Source organism: Carassius carassius, chromosome 23, assembly GCF_963082965.1.
Source record: "Carassius carassius chromosome 23, fCarCar2.1, whole genome shotgun sequence".
NCBI classification, from domain to species: Eukaryota; Metazoa; Chordata; class Actinopteri; order Cypriniformes; family Cyprinidae; genus Carassius; species Carassius carassius.
This window is the reverse complement of record NC_081777.1, coordinates 2076439-2095604: the sequence shown is the minus strand read 5'-3', so window position 1 is coordinate 2095604 and position 19166 is coordinate 2076439. Positions and strand designations below refer to the sequence as shown.

Genomic DNA, 19166 nt, shown 5'->3' with positions numbered 1-19166 from the left:
GATGTTGACAGAAGGCTGTCTGTCAAATTTATTTAATTCAAATAATGTGTATATACAACTCAATGTAATATGAACAAAATGAATATGAACATATTCACTGGTAAAGGTGAAGGGGAGTAGCTTGAAGATGTCATGTTTCAAAATCACTTGACATCATTCCGTCCTCTTATAGCAGCGGTTCTCATTTCCAGTCCTCGCGCCCCACTGCTCTGCATATTTTGCACGTTTCTCTTTGTTAACACACCTGATTCAGATAATCAGCTCGTTAGAAATGAACTCCGTGCATGAACTGTTTTTCAAATGTTCATTGCTCCCTACTCTCTGAGCAGGGGAAATCTGTTGAAGTTTACCTCACATCGAAACATTCATTCACTGATTTGTGCTGTGCAGCGTCTTTAAACATGGACAACAGTGACATCATATACCTCTGTAAATCAATACAATTTTAATTCAGGTCTTGCACACTTCAATGCACTTTGATTGGAACATATAGCTACGTTCGCTTCGAACTGGAATCATGGCTGAATATCCTGTGATGTCCACTTCGCAGGGCACTTATGTTCGATTAGAACAAATGTCTGAAGCTCTAAGAGAAACGTTCAAAATGTGCAGAGCAGTGGGGCGCGAGGACTGCAATTGAGAACCGCTGTCTTATAGGCTTCGGCTATGGCTGTAGGGTTGTTGTGAAGGTATGGGCGGAGCATAGAGACTGCCGTTTCTCGTTTGTTACTCTAGAGTAGACCAATTCACTTTATTGAGGCATACTGCCCCCATCTGGTATGAAATGTGGAGTATGACTTGATTTTTTTGCCAGACATGACAGATGGCACCTTTAAGGTAACATAAAAAATAAAAAGAAATTAAATTGTAATATTATTTCACAGCATTATTGTTTTAGCTGTATAATTAAAGCATCAAAAACCAACTTGCCACTTTTGCCCTACAGTGTACATGCTTTATATTGTCTATAAACCAAAATAAAGTGAACACATGTTCTGCAAGCTTTAGTTTAAATTCCACAAAATTCAATTCAGAGCAGATGGTTGTCATGAAGACACAGAGTTTACAATATTGCCCGTGCTGTCCGAAGGGAGACGTGTGTCAGAGTAGATTTAAGCACAACATGTGCCCTGTGCCATCTGCAGCAGAGAGATTGTGTGCCCCGGGACGCCGCTCTCTTCTGGATTTACTCCTGACCTTTCTCTCTACAGGACACAGTAAGAAAGTGCAACAGTTTTGGGAGACTTCATCTGTCTTCATCAGGGGTCAGCGAGTTCACAGAATGTTGAACAGTAGTTCATAAGCAAAAATACAGAGGAGTTTTTAAATGATTGTCATTTTATTTAAGCTTTCGGAGCCTAAAGTTACCCCTCACAAAACAGCAACTGTGATGTAAATATAAAACCAGGCTGTAGTGAGTGAACATGTTAAACTGCATGATCATTACCTGATGAGGTTTCATGATTCAGGTCAGTATAAATCTCACATTCATGCACGACTTTTTGTTTGAGCTTACTTTATATACGTAGTGTCTTATAAATATAGGGCCTACTGTATTATACTGCATATAAATAAAAAATGACACTTCATGTTAAAAGCAAACCCGCATAGCCTACAGGGAAGTGATTGCACGAGTCACTGAGCGACTGTATGAAAACACAACCCAAGTGACCAGACTCGGCTAGGTGTTTTTTTTTTTAATAAATAATGCAGGTGATTTAAATATTTTAAAGACGGTATGATTTTATAGAAAATTAGCATTTTTTATTTTGTTTTATATATATATATATATATATATATATATATATATATATATATATATATATATATATATATATAAACCTTAGGGAAGGGAAGGTACATCTCATTACAAAATAAATGTTTTTCTCTAATACACTGTTACAGTAAGGGTGTATGCTAACGTAGGAATAAAGCGCTCGAGGAGGGTCTTAATCAAAAAGAGAAGTTTACTGAACATCGAAGGAGATAACAGACAATATACAACACATTACATTACATCACAATAACTTAACTTAATCACGGACGAAGAAGAACTAAACAGACAGGGTGTTTAAGCACACAGGAGGTAATGAGGGAACTGGAGACAGGTGGGGATCAATCAATTAACAAAACAAGAAAAGGAAGATGACCAAATAAGGGAACAGAAAGTCCATGAACGTAACATACACATTGGTCGCATTTAATGGCAATCTTTTATTCAATACTTTTTTGCAACCTTCTTTTGCCGATTTAACAGCTCTGAGTTTTCTCCTATAATGCCTGAAGAGTTTGGAGAACACCTGACGAGGAACAGAGACCGTTGTTCTATACAGAACTCTTCAGACCCTCAACTATCCTCCTCATGCTGTATTTACCTCATGCAGGGGTAGTTGTGGCCTAGTGGTTACAGAGTTTGGTTCCTAACCCTATGGTTGTGGGTTCGAGTCTTGGGCCAGCAATACCATGACTAAAGTACTCTTGAGCAAGACAATGAACCCCCAACTGCTCCCCGGACACCTCAGCATAAATGATGCTGTGTGTGTGTGTGTGTGTGTGTGTGTACTTTGGATGGGTTAAACGCATGAATTCTGAGTATGGGTCACATACTTGGCTGCATGTCACTTTCACTTAGACAATAAAGTCACAGACAATAAACTGTAGGCAGATTTGTAACATTTCCTGTTGATTGGAACTCCTTAATTATTGTCCTAATGGTGGAAAGTAAATGTTCAATGCTTGACTATTATGAGCTATTTTCTTGACTTCATATTTTGTAAAGCTCAACAAACTGTTGCTGCACATCAGAACTATTTTCTTCTTATTAGTTGTATTATTATTATTCTTCTTTTCATTGTGATGGATGACAGAGGATTTGCCTTTGTGTTCCTCATATTTATATTCCTGTGAAACCAGTCATGGCTGGATAATTTTGTTACTAAAAAAAGGGAACATAGATCTTCAGAGATTTTACTCATAATAATTTAAAGGACTACAAATAATTGTGTTCAGTGTGTATTAGAGAACAAAACATTTTCATAATGTGATTTTGTGGAAAAGTTAGATATTTGTGATTTTTTACTTTTTATAATAATAATAATAATAATAATAATAATAATGTTAAAAAACAACTGCTAATTACTTCATTACAAACAGATTACTTCATTTTTCCCCGCTGCTGTTGTCTTCCTAGTCTTCGCTTCTCAGTTCCATACAATTTTAAGCTTTTCCTGGTTCATTCTGTGTTTTACAGTCAGCCTCTTTCCCGTTAATTCAGATTAGCATCATTGGTTTTAAATGATTCTAGATAATTTTTGTCCAGGAGTTAGTAATCTGTACTTAATCTGTGTTTCAGAAAGCCATTTTTTTTAAAACAAAGATGAACTATTCTAGATTAGGGCTTCTCCTGTCTTAATTTAAACCCTGTCTAACCGAATTAAAATCCATGATGATTTTACAAGGAATCTGCAAATATTATGATGAATTAAACTTTGTTTACAATTATTTATGAGCTACAATGCCTTTACGTTTGTAATGCATTATACGTGGAGGCATCAAGCAAAGTTTTCTGTAATATTATTCTTGTCAGATCGCAAGAGTATGATGTTTTCTGCAGGTCTGCTGATGCGATGCATTATTGAGCGCTGCTCTGAGGTGAGCAGATGAAGACCTGAGTCATGCCCTGGGTGACGCGGCGTGTTTGTGTGTTTCTGACCGTGAGCATGACCGCAGATTTTTGCATTTGACCCCGTGGGTAATTGTCCGAGCTCCTCCGGCTGACTGTGAGGGTAATGGTGTGTGAGTGAACATACTGCTCAGACACTGTGGGAGGCACGCTGCTGTTTGTGATTGTTATTGACAAACAGCTACATATGAAATGACTTTAAATTGACAGCAGTGCATTGCTCCACTGTTTTCTTTTTGACAGGGCAGCACATTTATCAGAGATTGTAATACATGCCAGTGCTAGCAAATACTGTATATGACCATGACCATGACTGAGTGCTATAGTCAAGAACCAGAGCATGTCAAATCTCAATATTATTACATCAGATTATAAGGACATTTCAAATGAATGTAAAACTTATACAATGATAAATACATAAATTACATTAATAATAATAATAATAATAAAAATAATAAATATAATGATTTTAATAATTTATGACTCATTTATTATAAAAATATAATAAATAAATAAATAAATGTAAATAAAAATAATTTAATTTGTCAATTCTTAAATTCAAGATATATATTATTGTATTATAATAATATTAAACATTATTATCATAATAACTGACAAAGGACATTTTTAATGCAATATTCAGAAAATATAGATTTATTTAACGTAAAAAAATAAATAAAAATTATTTTGTTTCATTATTCATTAGAAAAATAAATACATTAGAATAAAAATAATAATAATAAAATAATATATATAAAGTAGCCAAATCCATACTCAAAATTTGTGCTCTGCATTTAACCCATCCAAAGTGCACACACACTGAAGTGAACGAACACGAACATGAACAAACAAACAAACAAACAAACACACACACACACACACACACACACACACACACACACACACACACACACACACACAGAATGAACAGGGTGTTTAGGCCATGACTTTCCCACCATAAAAATTAAATAAAATACAATATGCAAAAATACAATTTAAGTAAAATAACATGACAGTAAACATGTCTGTTTTTACCCTAAGTTACAGGTGTCTTATTATTTTTGAATTCTATTTGTATGTTCTTCCACACACATTGTTTTAATGACTCGTCAGCGTTAAACACTGTTAGCAGTGCTGTCAGTAAGTTTAATAAGCGCTGGCTTTGGTAGCGTCTGCAGTGTCGTGCTAATGAGCAGATCCAGGAATCTCCCTTCAGTCTGCTCCTCTGGATCCTCTCACAGAGCATTCAATGCATATACTGTATATTGAGAAAAAATCCTCTCAGTTCTGGCAGTCATTGGTCTTTTTAAGCTGCCGAGGGTCAGGCTGGCCGCACTGTGTCTCTGAGCTGTCACTTTAAAGTGAGAAGGGGCTTCGAGCTCTTCTGAAGATGTGTCACTTGGCACAGAAACCCTGTCATCTCACTGTCTTCTGAAGGAGCAAGCACTGCTTAATTACCCACTTAAAAGTGGTTTAAATTAAAGATGAAAAGATGCAAATAACGAGGGGGAAAGAGAGAGATGATAATGTGAAGAAGATGAGGTAAGATAATGACAGTGACATTCTCAAACAGAAACCCTCGCCTCTCTTAAAGAAACAGGTTACTAAAAAATTATGGTGATTCAAACCCATTTAAACTAACTTCTGTAGTTTTTTTTCTTCTGTTGACCATTCAATAATAATAAAATATACAGTACAGACCAAAAGTTTGGACACAGCTTCTCATTCAAAGAGTTTTCTTTATTTTCATGACTATGAAAATTGTAGAGTCACACTGAAGGCATCAAGGGCTATTTGAGCAAGAAGGAGAGTGATGGGGTGCTGCGCCAGATGACCTCCACAGTCACCGGACCTGAACCCAATCGAGATGGTTTAGGGGTGAGCTGGACCGCAGACAGAAGGCAAAAGGGCCAACAAGTGCTAAGCATCTCTCGGGGAACTCCTTCAAGACTGTTGGAAGACCATTTCAGGTGACTACCTCTTGAAGCTCATCAAGAGAATGCCAAGAGTGTGCAAAGCAGTAATCAAAGCAAAAGGTGGCTACTTTGAAGAACCTACAATATGACATATTTTCAGTTGTTTCACTCTTTTTTGTTATGTATATAATTCCACATTTGTTAATTCATAGTTTTGATGCCTTCAGTGTGAATCTACAATTTTCATAGTCATGAAAATAAAGAAAACTCTTTGAATGAGAAGGTGTGTCCAAACTTTTGGTCTGTACCGTATATATATATATATATATATATATATATATATATATATATATATATATATATATATATATGTGTGTGTGTGTGTGTGTGTGTGTGTGTGTGTGTGTGGGTGTGTGTTGTAGAATATGGGGAACCAAGTTTGCTGGTAGCCATTCATTTACTAACAAAAATGCCATAAAATACAACGGAGATGATAAACTGTTTGTTCTTTGAAACATCTTATTTTCTACAGCAGAAGAAAGGCATTCTTACAGGTTTGGAACAACATAAGGCTAAATAATTACAGAATTTTCAATTTTGGCAGAATGATTCCTGTAATAATAATTGCAGATAATAGGTGCACTGGTAACACTTTCTATAAAGCTTGTATTTATAAAACTTTATAAGGGTATTCTTGAGGCGTTATAATGAATGCATAAGGTGATAATTCATCCAAAAATGAAAATTCTGCCATCTTTTACTTGCTTGAGAAGAAACAAACTCATGTAACTGTAATATGTAATATGGATATCCATTTTTGAGAATATCAAATCTGGCAATAATGATGAGCCACAGGGATTCATTCTTATGGAGTCAACTTAACGCCGTATATATGCAAAAAATAAAAATTTTGCAAAAGAAAATAAAGTTTTGCGAAAGGAAATTAAAGTATTGAGGAAAATACATTTGCTTTTTGCAAACAAAAATTAAGAATTGCAAGACATAAATGAAACAACACGAAAGCAATGATTTTGCAATACATATTTTCCATGGTCATATCTATTAATTTATTTGCAATGCTGCTTTTATTTTGCGTGTCAGTCTAGTTTGAGCTTGCGATACCATTTTTCCTTTGCGCTTCACTTTTCTGCACGTCTCTGTTTGTGGCACTGTTTTGACGTGGGGGTGGAGTCAAGGGATGGGGGCGTGTACAACATGCCTCCCTGGAAGTGACGTCATCGGCCCGAGACGCAGCTCACTGATCCAGGTCCTGTCATGATGAGCAGAGACTTTCGAGTGGATCGTTTCTTTTTATTCAATAGCATTAAAACATTCATGTTTTAGTTTCATTTACTTTATTAACAAATGTATGTGTATTAGCAGCGTTTGCTCAAGTTAAAGAAGTAGTTAACATGAACATCTGTTTATTTCTCTCAATGTGCACACTTTTATAGCATTAATATTGTAAGTGTTTGTTTAAAATCTCTTAACTTGTGGGAGGTCGCCAGCGCACAGAAGCGTTCTTTTTCTACATTAGTTCATCGTTTGCAAAACGTTTTTTTTTTCATATATATACGCCGTTAAATTGACTCCATACATTCTGAGTTGCCTGTATGTGCTTTTTTGACTCTCAAAGTGACAGTAGCCATTGACTTGCATTTTATCAATCACCAAGGTGTATGGTTTCAGCTAAAAATCTTCTTTACTGTTCTATTGAATAAAAAAAAGTCACCTGCATTTTGCATGGCCTGAGGATGAGAAAAATTAACAGCCAATTTTCATTTTTGGGGGAAGTATCCCTTAAAGAGTGTGTCTGCCAATAGAATGCATGCTTATATAAATGTACTCCATCTGACACCACACCTTGCAGTTCATTCAGGTCTTCATTTGGTACCATGCACACTGTGCCTCCAGCGCTCTTTCACCCAGACATCACTTCAAATTTAACCTGTCTTTTCGACTCAAAGTTTACACTCTATATTCTCACCCAGGTCTCAGTTTCTCAGCCACCATCTCCAAGTCATCCGTACTCCAACGGGAGTCAGATGCATGCATTCTTAATTGATTCTGAAAGACTTTTAGATTACTCTGCAGCTTTATAAACCAGAGAACTCCCCTTGCCTTTTCCATAATTAATAGCAAATTGCTTTCTGTATGTATCTTTCTTCTCTCTTCTTAATCTATCCAGTGGGATTATTGCAGAGTTAATTACATCCTTACAGATCCCTTCAATGAGAAATCATGGGCGGTGGGGCCAAGTCTGAATGCTAAAAGGGAACATTAATGTAGACGTTTCTGCATACGGGGTGTCAACGACGATGCGCATTCAAAAAATATAGGGCATCCGCACAAAGATTTGCTTGTCCTCTCAATATTTTACAAAGCAAAAGACCGGGTTTTGAATTCGAGACGTGTTTAAACATCAATGCAAATACGGCTTCATTGTTATCTGTCAGGAGCATGTGAAACGAGGGCAAGCACTTGACACGCAGCTTCTATTGTTATTCTGTTATTATTGTCTTCCTCATTGCACCTCGAGCTCTGTGATTTATTGAAGGGTGTCAATGTGTCGGCTCGTGGTTCCTGCTTTGTGAAATTCAGTTCGAATTGCATCAGGCTGAAACTATTACCGTGGAGGCCAATCTGTCTGTGCACTAATGAAAATCCTTCAAGAGCTTTTCTAATATATTTCCTAAAACAGCTGGTCCTTTTGGGAAGGATCCATTCATTAGCACAGAAAACAATAAATAAATAAAAATAATAATAATAATACATGCTTGTATTTCATATAGTGCATTCATGATATTATTGTATCTTTGTTGGCTGGCAGTCACCGGGGTCCATTTGTATTCGTCAGAAGAATTGCAATGCTTCATTCCCAATCTGAATAGTATTCTGCTATAAGCCATTAACACCCCCAGTCTCAGATGCCAGCCTCTGCCTTTGAACAAAGACAGAATCAATTTGTTTATCTAATGCAGAATTACCCAGATTCAAAACCCATTTAGGGGGATAGACCATCCGCAGTGCTCTCTCAAATAATGCATTAGGAGAGAAGACATTGCAGAGATTTTTACTACAAAGCGTTCACAAATTTGAAATCAGCAGATCTTGCATTTATGGTTTTGCATAGACAAGCTTCATGGTCATTTTGACACTCAATCAGCCTGCATTTTGCTACTTAATATCACTATAAGCAACTACTAGATAACATAATTAAACTATCGTAATCTTCATGTCACATTGTAATGTTTTCATAATATGTTTTTGCTCATCAACCGGACCTTTACTAACACAGAATCAGCTGTGAGCTCGATGCTAGACTTCAGAAACAGTAAAATGGGCAAATAACTATTTTCAGCTTTTAATTATATAATTGTTATTATAATAATGGTATTACTGCAAATGAGAATAAATTAGAAGCAAAAGCTGATTTGAATTAGTAGATCAGAGAGCAGAAAACCATTAACTGGTTCTAATATATATATATATATATATATATATAGTAATAATAAAATCACATTTATGTTGGTAAAATCATTTTATTTTCAATGGAAGGGGATAATAAAATGTCTTGAGCAGCTCATCAATGTGGCTTCTGTCAACTTCCAGTGTAGACAGCTTCATTGATTGAAATAAAAGCAATTTAGCAGCACTGATGCATTCTGACATGCTGCTCATGTGCTTATAGATTGCTAGTATCCATAACTAATGTAATTACTGTCTACAGTCTAATCAAGAATAAAATCAGTGCAAACCAGGGTTCTTATAGTTGACTAAAACTAAAACCACTGAAAGAAAATAAAAATAAAAACCTTTGGCAATCATTGGCAAAGCAAGTTGCCAATAAAACATCATCATTTAGTTTAACCTCATGTACTATAACTAAATAACTAAATAACTAAAACTGACACAAATTGTTTTAAAAACTATATAGACATATGCTAAATAAATAAATAAATAATAAAAACAACAAAATTACTAAAATAAATAATAATAATGATAAAAACAAATAAAACTTTAACATGGAAAATAAAAGTACAAAACAAATTTAAACTATTCATAAAAACTATGAAGTTATATTGAACGAACACTTGTGCAAATCATAGATGACAGATACACAGAAAGCTGTGCAATAATTGCAAAGACTTCAGACGATGCCAACTTTGGATTGACATACAAAACTGTCACAAATTATCTGTACATTCTTATCAATACGAGCCTAATGCAGTCTTTGTGTCTGCTTAACTGAATACATTATGATTACTAACCACATTATATGTAGCTATATATTACTTCCATATAAATATTACTTTACTACACTTACCACCTTTGACTGATAACAAAACGCAGTCACCTTGAAACATGCATTTTCTGTAAAGCTACTTTGCAACAGTATGTATTGAGAAAACAATATGTGACCCTGGAGCACAACACCAATAAAAAGTAGCACAGCTATATTTGTAGCAATAGCCAACAACACATTATGTTTGTCAAAATTATAGATTTTTCTTTTATGCCAAAAATCATTAGGGTATTAAGTAAAGATCATGTTCCATGAAGATATTCATTTTTTATTAGTAATATACATTGCTAAGAACCACATTTGGACAACTTTAAAAGGAGATATTTTGAATATTTAGGATTTTTTTTTTTTGAACCCTCAGATTCCAGATTTTCAATTCGTTGTATCTCAATATTTGTATTTATTGTCAATTTCCAAAAATTACCCATATGACTGGTTTTGTGGTCCAGGGTCACATATGCAAATAAACCTGGATTTATCTCAAGGTTCTGTGATGAAACTCACCTGTATATGAGGATGTCGTCGGTGGAGCTGTTGTACTGGATCTGGTACATGCGGACTCCAGGGATTTGGCTTTGCGGAGGCCAGCGGATCATCGCAGAGCTTGACGTTATTTCGGAGACGCTGACCCGCTGATCAGCTCGAGGCTGGCCGCCGCTACTACTGCTGTTGGACTTTATAGAAGTTGGCATGTCTGAGGGTCCTGGCTCCGGCTCCAGTTTGGGGTCATAATGCGGCGAAGGATTCACAACTAATTCCACAGGAGCAGTGGCTTCGCCGGCCGCATTCGAGGCTATGCAAGTGAACATGCCAGAGTCCTTTACTGTGGCTGTCAAGATATCCAAAGAGCCGTTCTCATAGCATGCGGTGCGTGAGGTGTTTCCAATTAGCTTCCCATCTGGACTGACCCAGTGGACGGTTGGCTCGGGGTCTCCCACGGAGCGGCAACGCAAACTAACCTCTTGACCCTCCATCACGAACATTTTGGAAGTGTGCCGAGTGATCATAGGCGGCTCGCAGACGAACTCTTCCTCGCGAATCGTCCAGAAGTACTTGCCGGCCAAGTCTCGCGGGGACGCGCACGTCTCCAAATCGTCCTCCCGTGTCAGGCGGCGCAACCAAACCAGCTCGCAATTACAATGCAATGGGTTCCCACCGAAACTGAGGACCAATGCGGTCAGCGGCGAGCCTTTCATTTTGGCATAGACGGGGATTCGTAGGAACAGAGGATCTGGGGGGATCTTCTTCAGCTTGTTGGATGTCATATCAAGTCGGGCGATTTTATGAAGATTGGAAAATATCCCTTCGGGAACAAATTCAATGAGATTGTGGTCCAAACTGAGGGTGTTGACGCTGGCTAACATGGCTATTGTGTCCCATGGCAAGTCTACCAGGTTGTTGTAAGAAAGGTCGAGGTCCTCGAGAGTTTCTAGAAAGTCTTGGAAGGCTCCTTCAGAGATGCTGTGAAGCTGGTTGCTGGCGAGGATAAGATGGCGCAGATTGACCAGCCCCTGCAGGTGTGTGTCGTCCAGGACTGTGAGCCGGTTGGCGTCCAGATGCAGCGCGTGCAGATCCTGCAAGTCGGCGAAGGCGTACGGTCTGATCTCACTGATGGTGTTGCGAGAGAGCGTGAGGTGTATGAGGCTGCTCATGTTAGCGAAGTCTTGGTGGCGCAGAGTGGTGATGAAGTTGTCCATCAGTCGCAGCTCAGCGGTCTGCCGGTCGATATTAGGTGGCACGAAGAGCAAGCCGGTTTTGGCGCACAGCACAGTGTAAGAGGGCAGCAGGTTCTGGCAGGTGCAGCGTTTGGGGCACAGCATGGCGTAGGACGGCATGTAGAACAGAGCCAGGCACAGCAGCAGTTGCTCCATGGGTGCGCTCCTACAGGAATCAGAGCACAGAGGAAAATGGGTTAGCTCTCATGCTGAGTCTCTTCCCTCTGTCTGCGAGTCTCTCTTGACACACTGTAACCTCCCCAAAGACACACACACACACAAACACAAACACAGTAAGTATCTCACGCTCTCTCATGCACATTCAAGAGAGTGTTTTATTAAACATGCAAAAATTGTCAGACACATTAAGACACAAATCAGTGAAAGGTAAAGCTGAGCAGACATCGCAGCCGGTGCTGAGGTTATACCTACTAACATGTATCAAAAAAATGTGCAAATGCCCAGCAGGACTTGCATTTACCCTATGCACATTTCCCTAATCAAATTATTATATTAACATTTTCTAGCAACATGGTGTCTGCGTTTACCACATCTATGGTTACAAACTGGCATATTATGCATGAAACTGTTTTTTTTTTTTAGGGACAGTGCCCCCGAAATTAGTTGTTCTCATATATGGATTAACAATCTATCTATCTATCTATCTATCTATCTATCTATCTATCTATCTATCTATCTATCTATATACACACAACACGCATGTACTCAAACTGACTCTCTATCTGGAAAGGTAGGAGAAATAGATAGATAGATAGATAGATAGATAGATAGATAGATAGATAGATAGATAGATAGATAGATAGATAGATAGATAGATAGATAGATAGATAGATAGATAGATAGATAGATTTTTTTCCACACAATAGAAGTGACCATAGCTGTCAGGCAAGATTCTAAATGAAGACTAATATCCAGTTTTGATAAAATTCCTCACACAAAGCTATGGCTTCAGAAGACTTGGAATACATACTTTTCCTCTGTTAATGAGCTTGATAAAAAACATAATCTCAGACCTTCTGCTACACATCACCTTTTGTCAAAAATAAAGTCATATGGGTATATATCTTGAGGGTAAATGACGTAAAAAGTAAATGACGATACGATACAATTTTCATTTTTGGATAAACTCTATCTTTAAAAATTGCAGGTACTTTTAAAGTTTGGATAAAGATGATGTTTCAAGTGCATCACCACTGAGAAACTGATTATTTAATATCACCAAAGCTGATGTTGACCGCAAGATTACTATATATTAACATATAGTGAGAATGTGTTAATACAGGCTTCTATTCTGGGTTATATAAAACTGCTGCCTCTGCCTTCCACAACATATGCAGGATCTGCAATGGGAGCAAAAGAGAGAGAAAGAGAGAAGGTGGGGGGGGGGCTATAATTTCACACCAAGACCAATGAGCAAGAATGCAAAAACGAGAGAAAGAGTTGGATGACGTCTCCCTCGGATCTGGCTGGTTTTAATAGCCCTCCGCTGTGCGAAAGTCAGGATATTTGACACCCGCCTCTGCCCCCCGGAAATTCATATGTGGCATGGCGATAAAAAAGCCCACGGGAATATGAATTGGTATTCTATGCCATTGCTTTCACACGAATGCTAATATCTGATTTGTGGCTCTTTGTTTATTGCTTGTGGATACCATTCCATTTTAATAACTTTTATGTAAAAGCACCTAAATGCAATTATTTTTCACCGCTCTCAAAGCCACCCTGAATATCAAGAGGTTCAGGCCCAATGCTTATCTGCGAGGGATCTTTGGCTGTCACGAGGATAGTTGTACTTCTTTCAGACGGTAGAGGGAAACATTGAGCTTCTTTTTGGGCACCAAAGGGCCAACTGGCAGGAGTAAAACACAGAAGTGCTTGAGTGCGAGATGGTGTAGCATCAGTGTGATGCATTCAGGCGAGCTTAAGCCCCCTCTCTCCATTACACACAGAAAACAGAGTCACGGAAACCCTCAAGAGAGAGCCATTATCCAGGCAACTAACTAAGATGAGCACTGAAGCAGTCTCTCACTTTAGTTTGCACTGGCTTTTTAGAGACTCGTACTGCATATGCACTCGCATATGCATTTGCTCCGATATAGACATGCGAAACAGCCACATATAAATGGAAAGGCTTGACAGACTTCCAAATATTGCACAAGAATAGTTTCTCCCAGTCAATCACAGCGCAACCAGGATTGCAGGAGGACTGGAGAATGATTACTCGCAGATACCTCCTTAGGATGCCCCATGCCCACGTTTCATTTCAGAAACACGACGACAAAGTGATAACATGCCGTGTTGTGTGATTATGACAATGTGAAAATAAATGGATTTATTCTGCATGAGATAAATGGATTTCAATTGATTTTGTTGCAAAGCATAAATTAATTTTAATGCAGAAACATGGTTAAAATACAGGGGAAACACCTCAAGCGCTTCTAATTAGACCAGGATGAAATGTCAATGTGGTCAACATTTTACCCTGGCATCCATCTTCCCCTCTCTCTCTGCATATCGGCAGGATTCATTAATATTTCAGAGAGGACACAGGCTACTGTGTGGGTATTTGGCACAGTGTGTAAAAAATAACCCCTACTGTTCTGGAGCTGGTCTCTGAAAAAGGAATCGAAACACACGAAATGCATTATCATCCATATGAATACTTTATAAAGACTTAGAGTAGAATTATCAGAAGATCAGAAGTCGCTATTTTCCAAAAATACACACAGAATAAAAATGATGCAATACAGGTTAGAATTAATCATTAATGTGAGATACCAGTAAAAAAGATAATAAATAAATAGTAACAGTAAAAAATACCAACTAAAAAGGTAAAGGTTACACTTTACTTAATGCCTTTATACATGATGCATTATATAAATAAGTTTAAATGCATTAATTATGCCTTGTAATGCACCTTATAATGCATTGTATGAGTTTATGAATAATGGTAACTGCAGTTATATTACATTACACTCATTGGCCACTTTATTAGGTACACCTTGCTAGTACCAGGTTGGACCCCCTTTTGCTTTCAGAATTGCCTTAATTCTTTATGGCATATATTCAACAAGGTGTACGAAACCTTCCTTTTGGTCCATATTGACATGATAGCATCAAACAGTTGCTGCAGATTTGTCGGCTGCACATCCATGATGGGAATCTCCCGTTCCACCACATCCCAAAGCTGCTCTACTGGATTGAGATCTGGTGACTGTGGAGGCCATTTGAGTAAAGTGAACTGAGATGATCTGAGCTTTGTGACATGGTGCATTATCCTGCTGGAATTAGCCATCAGAAGACGGGTACACTGTAGTCATAAAGAGATGGACATGGTCAGCAACAATACTCAGGTAGACTGTGGTGTTTAAACGATGCTCAATTGGTACCAAGGGGCCTAAAGTGTGCCAAGAAAATACCCCCCCACACCATTACACCACCAGCAGCAGCCTGAACCCTTGAGACAAGGCAGAATGGGTCCATGCTTTCATGTTCTTTACACCAAATTCTGATCCTACCATCTGAATGTTGCAGCAGAAATCGAGACTCATCAGACCTCGTCTGACCATTCTCCTCTGACCTCTGACATCAACAAGGCATTTTCATCTACACAGCTGCTGCTCACTGGATATTTTCTCTTTTTCAGACCATTCTTTGTAAACCCTAGAGATGTTTGTGTGTGAAAATACCAGCAGATCAGCAGTTTTTGAAATAATCAGACCAGCCCGTCTGGCACCAACAACCATTTCACGTTTAAAGTCACTTAAATCCCCTTTCTTCCCCATTCTGATGCTCGGTTTGAACTTCAGCAAGTCATCTTCAACACATCTAGATGCCTAAATGCATTTATGCCATGTTATTGGCTGATTAGCAATTTGTGTTAGCAAGCAATTGAACAGGTGCACCCACCGGTGGCGCCAGGGAGGGTCTTGGGGGGTTTCAAGACCCTGACAAAAAACGCCTTGACCCCCCATTTTACCCCCCACCCTCTTCCTGATTAAAAAATATATATCCGGGATAAATATTAGAAAAAAATATTTCTCTTCAAACTACACAGAACAATAATAAATAATAATTATTTCGACATTTATTCGTACACTGAACCGAGAACCGTTTTTGTCAGACGCGTCCGATTCGAGAACCGAGGAGCTGATGATACTGCGCATGTGTGATTCAGCGTGAAGCAGACTGACTCACAGCTCGTCTGAACCGAACTGATTCTTTTGATGATTGATTCTGAACTGATTCTGTGCTAATGTTATAAGTGCGGGTAAACTGAAGGCTATAATGAAGGGCAGTCATCGCCAATGACATTACATCAAGCGCAAAAGAACCGGTGACCCTTTTTTTTTTTTTTTTTTCAACTGGTTTATTTGATCGAACTGTCCGAAAGAACCGGTTCACTTGAGCACCTGCTCCTTTGCCCCTTAAGTGCCCTTTTGTCAAAGCAAAATTTTCTAAAATGTTTTTTGTAATAACATGCCCTTTTGTGAATGCCTGCCCATGCCCAATCATAATATTAGTACAATTTATTAATAATAATTTAGCCGTAAATAAAATGACCAACATGATGACCTTTCACCTGACGACGACGATTCCTCACGCCGCACGTGCATTTTTTAATTGCTAGAGGATATTTCCAACACCGTGGCAGCTGGTAAGTGGTGTTTTATTCTCAGCAAAGTGATTTTGATGTTTATTTACTTACTATTATTTTACAAGGACGATGTGATGTGAGAACATGCAGAAATGTTGTTTATATTGCTGTGTGTAGCCGGTAGTGTAGAAGTAACGCTAGCGTGCTGTTTGAGGGAGAAAAGTTTCACAGGCATCGAGGGGTCTGGTCTTTTTTATGTTATTTGACTACACTATTATTATATTACAGTACTTATTTATTTTTTAACATGTAGAGTGCCTTAAAAATAATTATCACAACACTGGTAAGGCTTATTCAGATTTTCTCATTCTCTGAATTATCATTATAAAAATGAAAACAATTCAGAAATTAATTAAAATATAATTATATTTTAAATGTGACGCAAATCTTTTTTTTTCTACAATAGCAACAGTGTTTACAACAGCAAGACCACTTTAGCCTGTAAACTCAATAATATCTCTCTTGAAATAAATGTAAAATTATCAATGTCAATAAAAAATGCATAATATACCTGACATCACAGTGCAGTGTGAAGGATATGAATAACAAATGTAGCCTGTCATTTGTTTACATTGCAAAAGGTGTTCAATTTTAGACAACTACAACAGTAATAATAATATTAATCACTATATTCCAGTTTATCAGTTGTTTTATGTTTTGTATCAATATTTAAGGTGGACTTGAATTGATTAGGTGCAAGAGTAGTAGTGATGGTTAAAATAATAGATTAATGCTGAAATAGTAAATTGAGCCTTGTTCCTAGATGGACAGAGAGTGAAAAGTAATAGATCCGACGAGGAGATGGAGATAGAGGAAGAAAAAGAGGGAAATGTAGACGCACACGTGACAGAAAGAGAGCAGGTAACAGCAAGCCAGGAGACAGAGGCTGGTGGGAAAGAGGAACATGTAGAGGCACGAGCGTTTTCTATAGATTTTACTATAACCGCTGTTCTTAATTATTTTGTAGAACAGAGGAAAAAGCCATCAGGTTGGGACAATTTCAGTTTCTAATCCCAGAGCTATTATTATTTTAAACTTAAAATTGTCTTCTCTATTGTTTCTTTTTCAAAACTGCATCAAAGCATTTGCTGCTGTATCAATACATAATCATCCATATCGATACGTGAATCAGCAAGGAATGCATCACAATATATTGCTGTATTGATATTTTGAACAGCGCCATTTAAAGCCTTGTTCCCATGTGCCCCTTTTATACTTTGAGCAAATGCCCCTCCAAAGGTCTCTGCATGGCTCTGTTCAGAGGGAGTGTCAGCCATGTTAAAAAAGTTAACCGTTTAAGTCATTTGAGGATTATTGCGTATTGGAGACACAAACCGTTTAAAACGATTCAGTTCGATTTGGTGAACTGGTTCAAGAAGATCCGGTTACATCGAACGATTCGTTCGCGAACCGGATATCACAAACTGCTTTGTTTTGAACTCTCTCACAACAGACATGGAAGAGAAGACAATGCTGAAGAAAATCGTAGTTTTTGCTATTTTTGGACCAAAATGTATTTTCGATGCTTCACAAATTTCTAACTGACCCTCTGACGTCACATGGACTACTTTGAAGATGTTTTTCTTACCTTTCTGGACATGGACAGTAGACCGTACACACAGTGTCAATGAAGGGACTGAGAGCTCTCGGACTAAATCTAAAATATCTTAAACTGTGTTCTGAAGATGAACAGAGGTCTCACTGGTTTGGAACGACATGAGGGTGAGTTATTAATGATATAATTTAAATTTTTGGGTGAACCAACCCTTTAAAGTTTGAGCATATTGTTTGCAAACTGCAATTGATTAATTAAAAACAAAGTAGTTGATATGCTGTGTTGTTGTTTTTTTTTGTTTAGTAACAGTAATATGCAGTTATTAGCCCTGTCCACTGTATTTTTTGTTGGTTTTCATGACACCCCCCTTGAAATGACCAGGACCCCCCATTGCCCCCCCAATCAAAATTGTCTGGAGCCGCCACTGGATAAAGTGGCCGATGAGTGTAGCTAATACTAAGCTATTCACTGTTACAGCTGTAATGCATTAGAAAGGATTTAAGCAGAGTGTTACCAAGATATTTCATGATTACATAATCCAGATTGCTTATACTGTAATAAGCAGCAGTACTTATAAATAAGGCCTGTATGTATCAACATGAAATCATGAATGTAAATACATATATTCAGCAGTGACATTTTTGTGACTATCAAGGCCAAACTTAGTAACTAGTGAAGTAATGCATAAATTTTTAATTTGCAAGAAAATATCTTACTTCTGAGTTACTTTTTAAATAAGTGATGCCAGTTACTTTATTTTCCCATTTTCGGAATGCCCAGCTCCGTTTTATATTAAAAACAAACAAAACAATCAAGCCCAGACCAGATTTTAAAGTAATGTAAAAGTAACACAAAAATTACTTTGCAAAAAAAGTAACCAAGTAATGTAATTAGTTACTTTTTTAGGGAGTAATGCAATATTGTGATGCATAACTTTTAAAAGGAACATTCTCCAACACTGTTCATCAACTGGTCATTGATCAAGGTGGGTGGTTTAAAGGTTATAAGGTCAAATTTAATTCACTGTGCATTAAGTGTTAGCCAGAACTGGTCAGCCCTGCATCTTTAAGACATCCATGAAACTGAAGATAGGACGATGTGACAGGACATTGCCATTACTGTAGTTAAATCTACTGTAAAATGCTACTGCAGTGAGAAAACATTCAAATGTAGCTGTGCAAGAAATCTCTTTTTTGGTTTCCTATGACAATGGTTCAGCACATTTTGTTCGTTCCATCAGGGATTTATTATAATAAATAGCTGCGAGGTAGGATAGACACAGTTCCAGTCGCTCTGTGTCCTTATTTAAAGAAT

The 19166-nt window shown here is 37.6% G+C and overlaps 1 protein-coding gene across 2 annotated transcripts in view; it reads right to left on the bottom strand.

The window, feature by feature from the left end:
* Positions 1-19166, bottom strand: part of LOC132101202 (leucine-rich repeat and fibronectin type III domain-containing protein 1-like protein) — a 156235-nt gene that overhangs the window by 8530 nt on the left and 128539 nt on the right. For both annotated transcript variants that reach the window (XM_059505937.1, XM_059505938.1), the window contains exon 3: positions 10409-11785. In XM_059505937.1, coding sequence (XP_059361920.1) covers positions 10409-11785 — 1377 coding nt within the window. The remainder of the gene's footprint in view (positions 1-10408; positions 11786-19166) is intronic.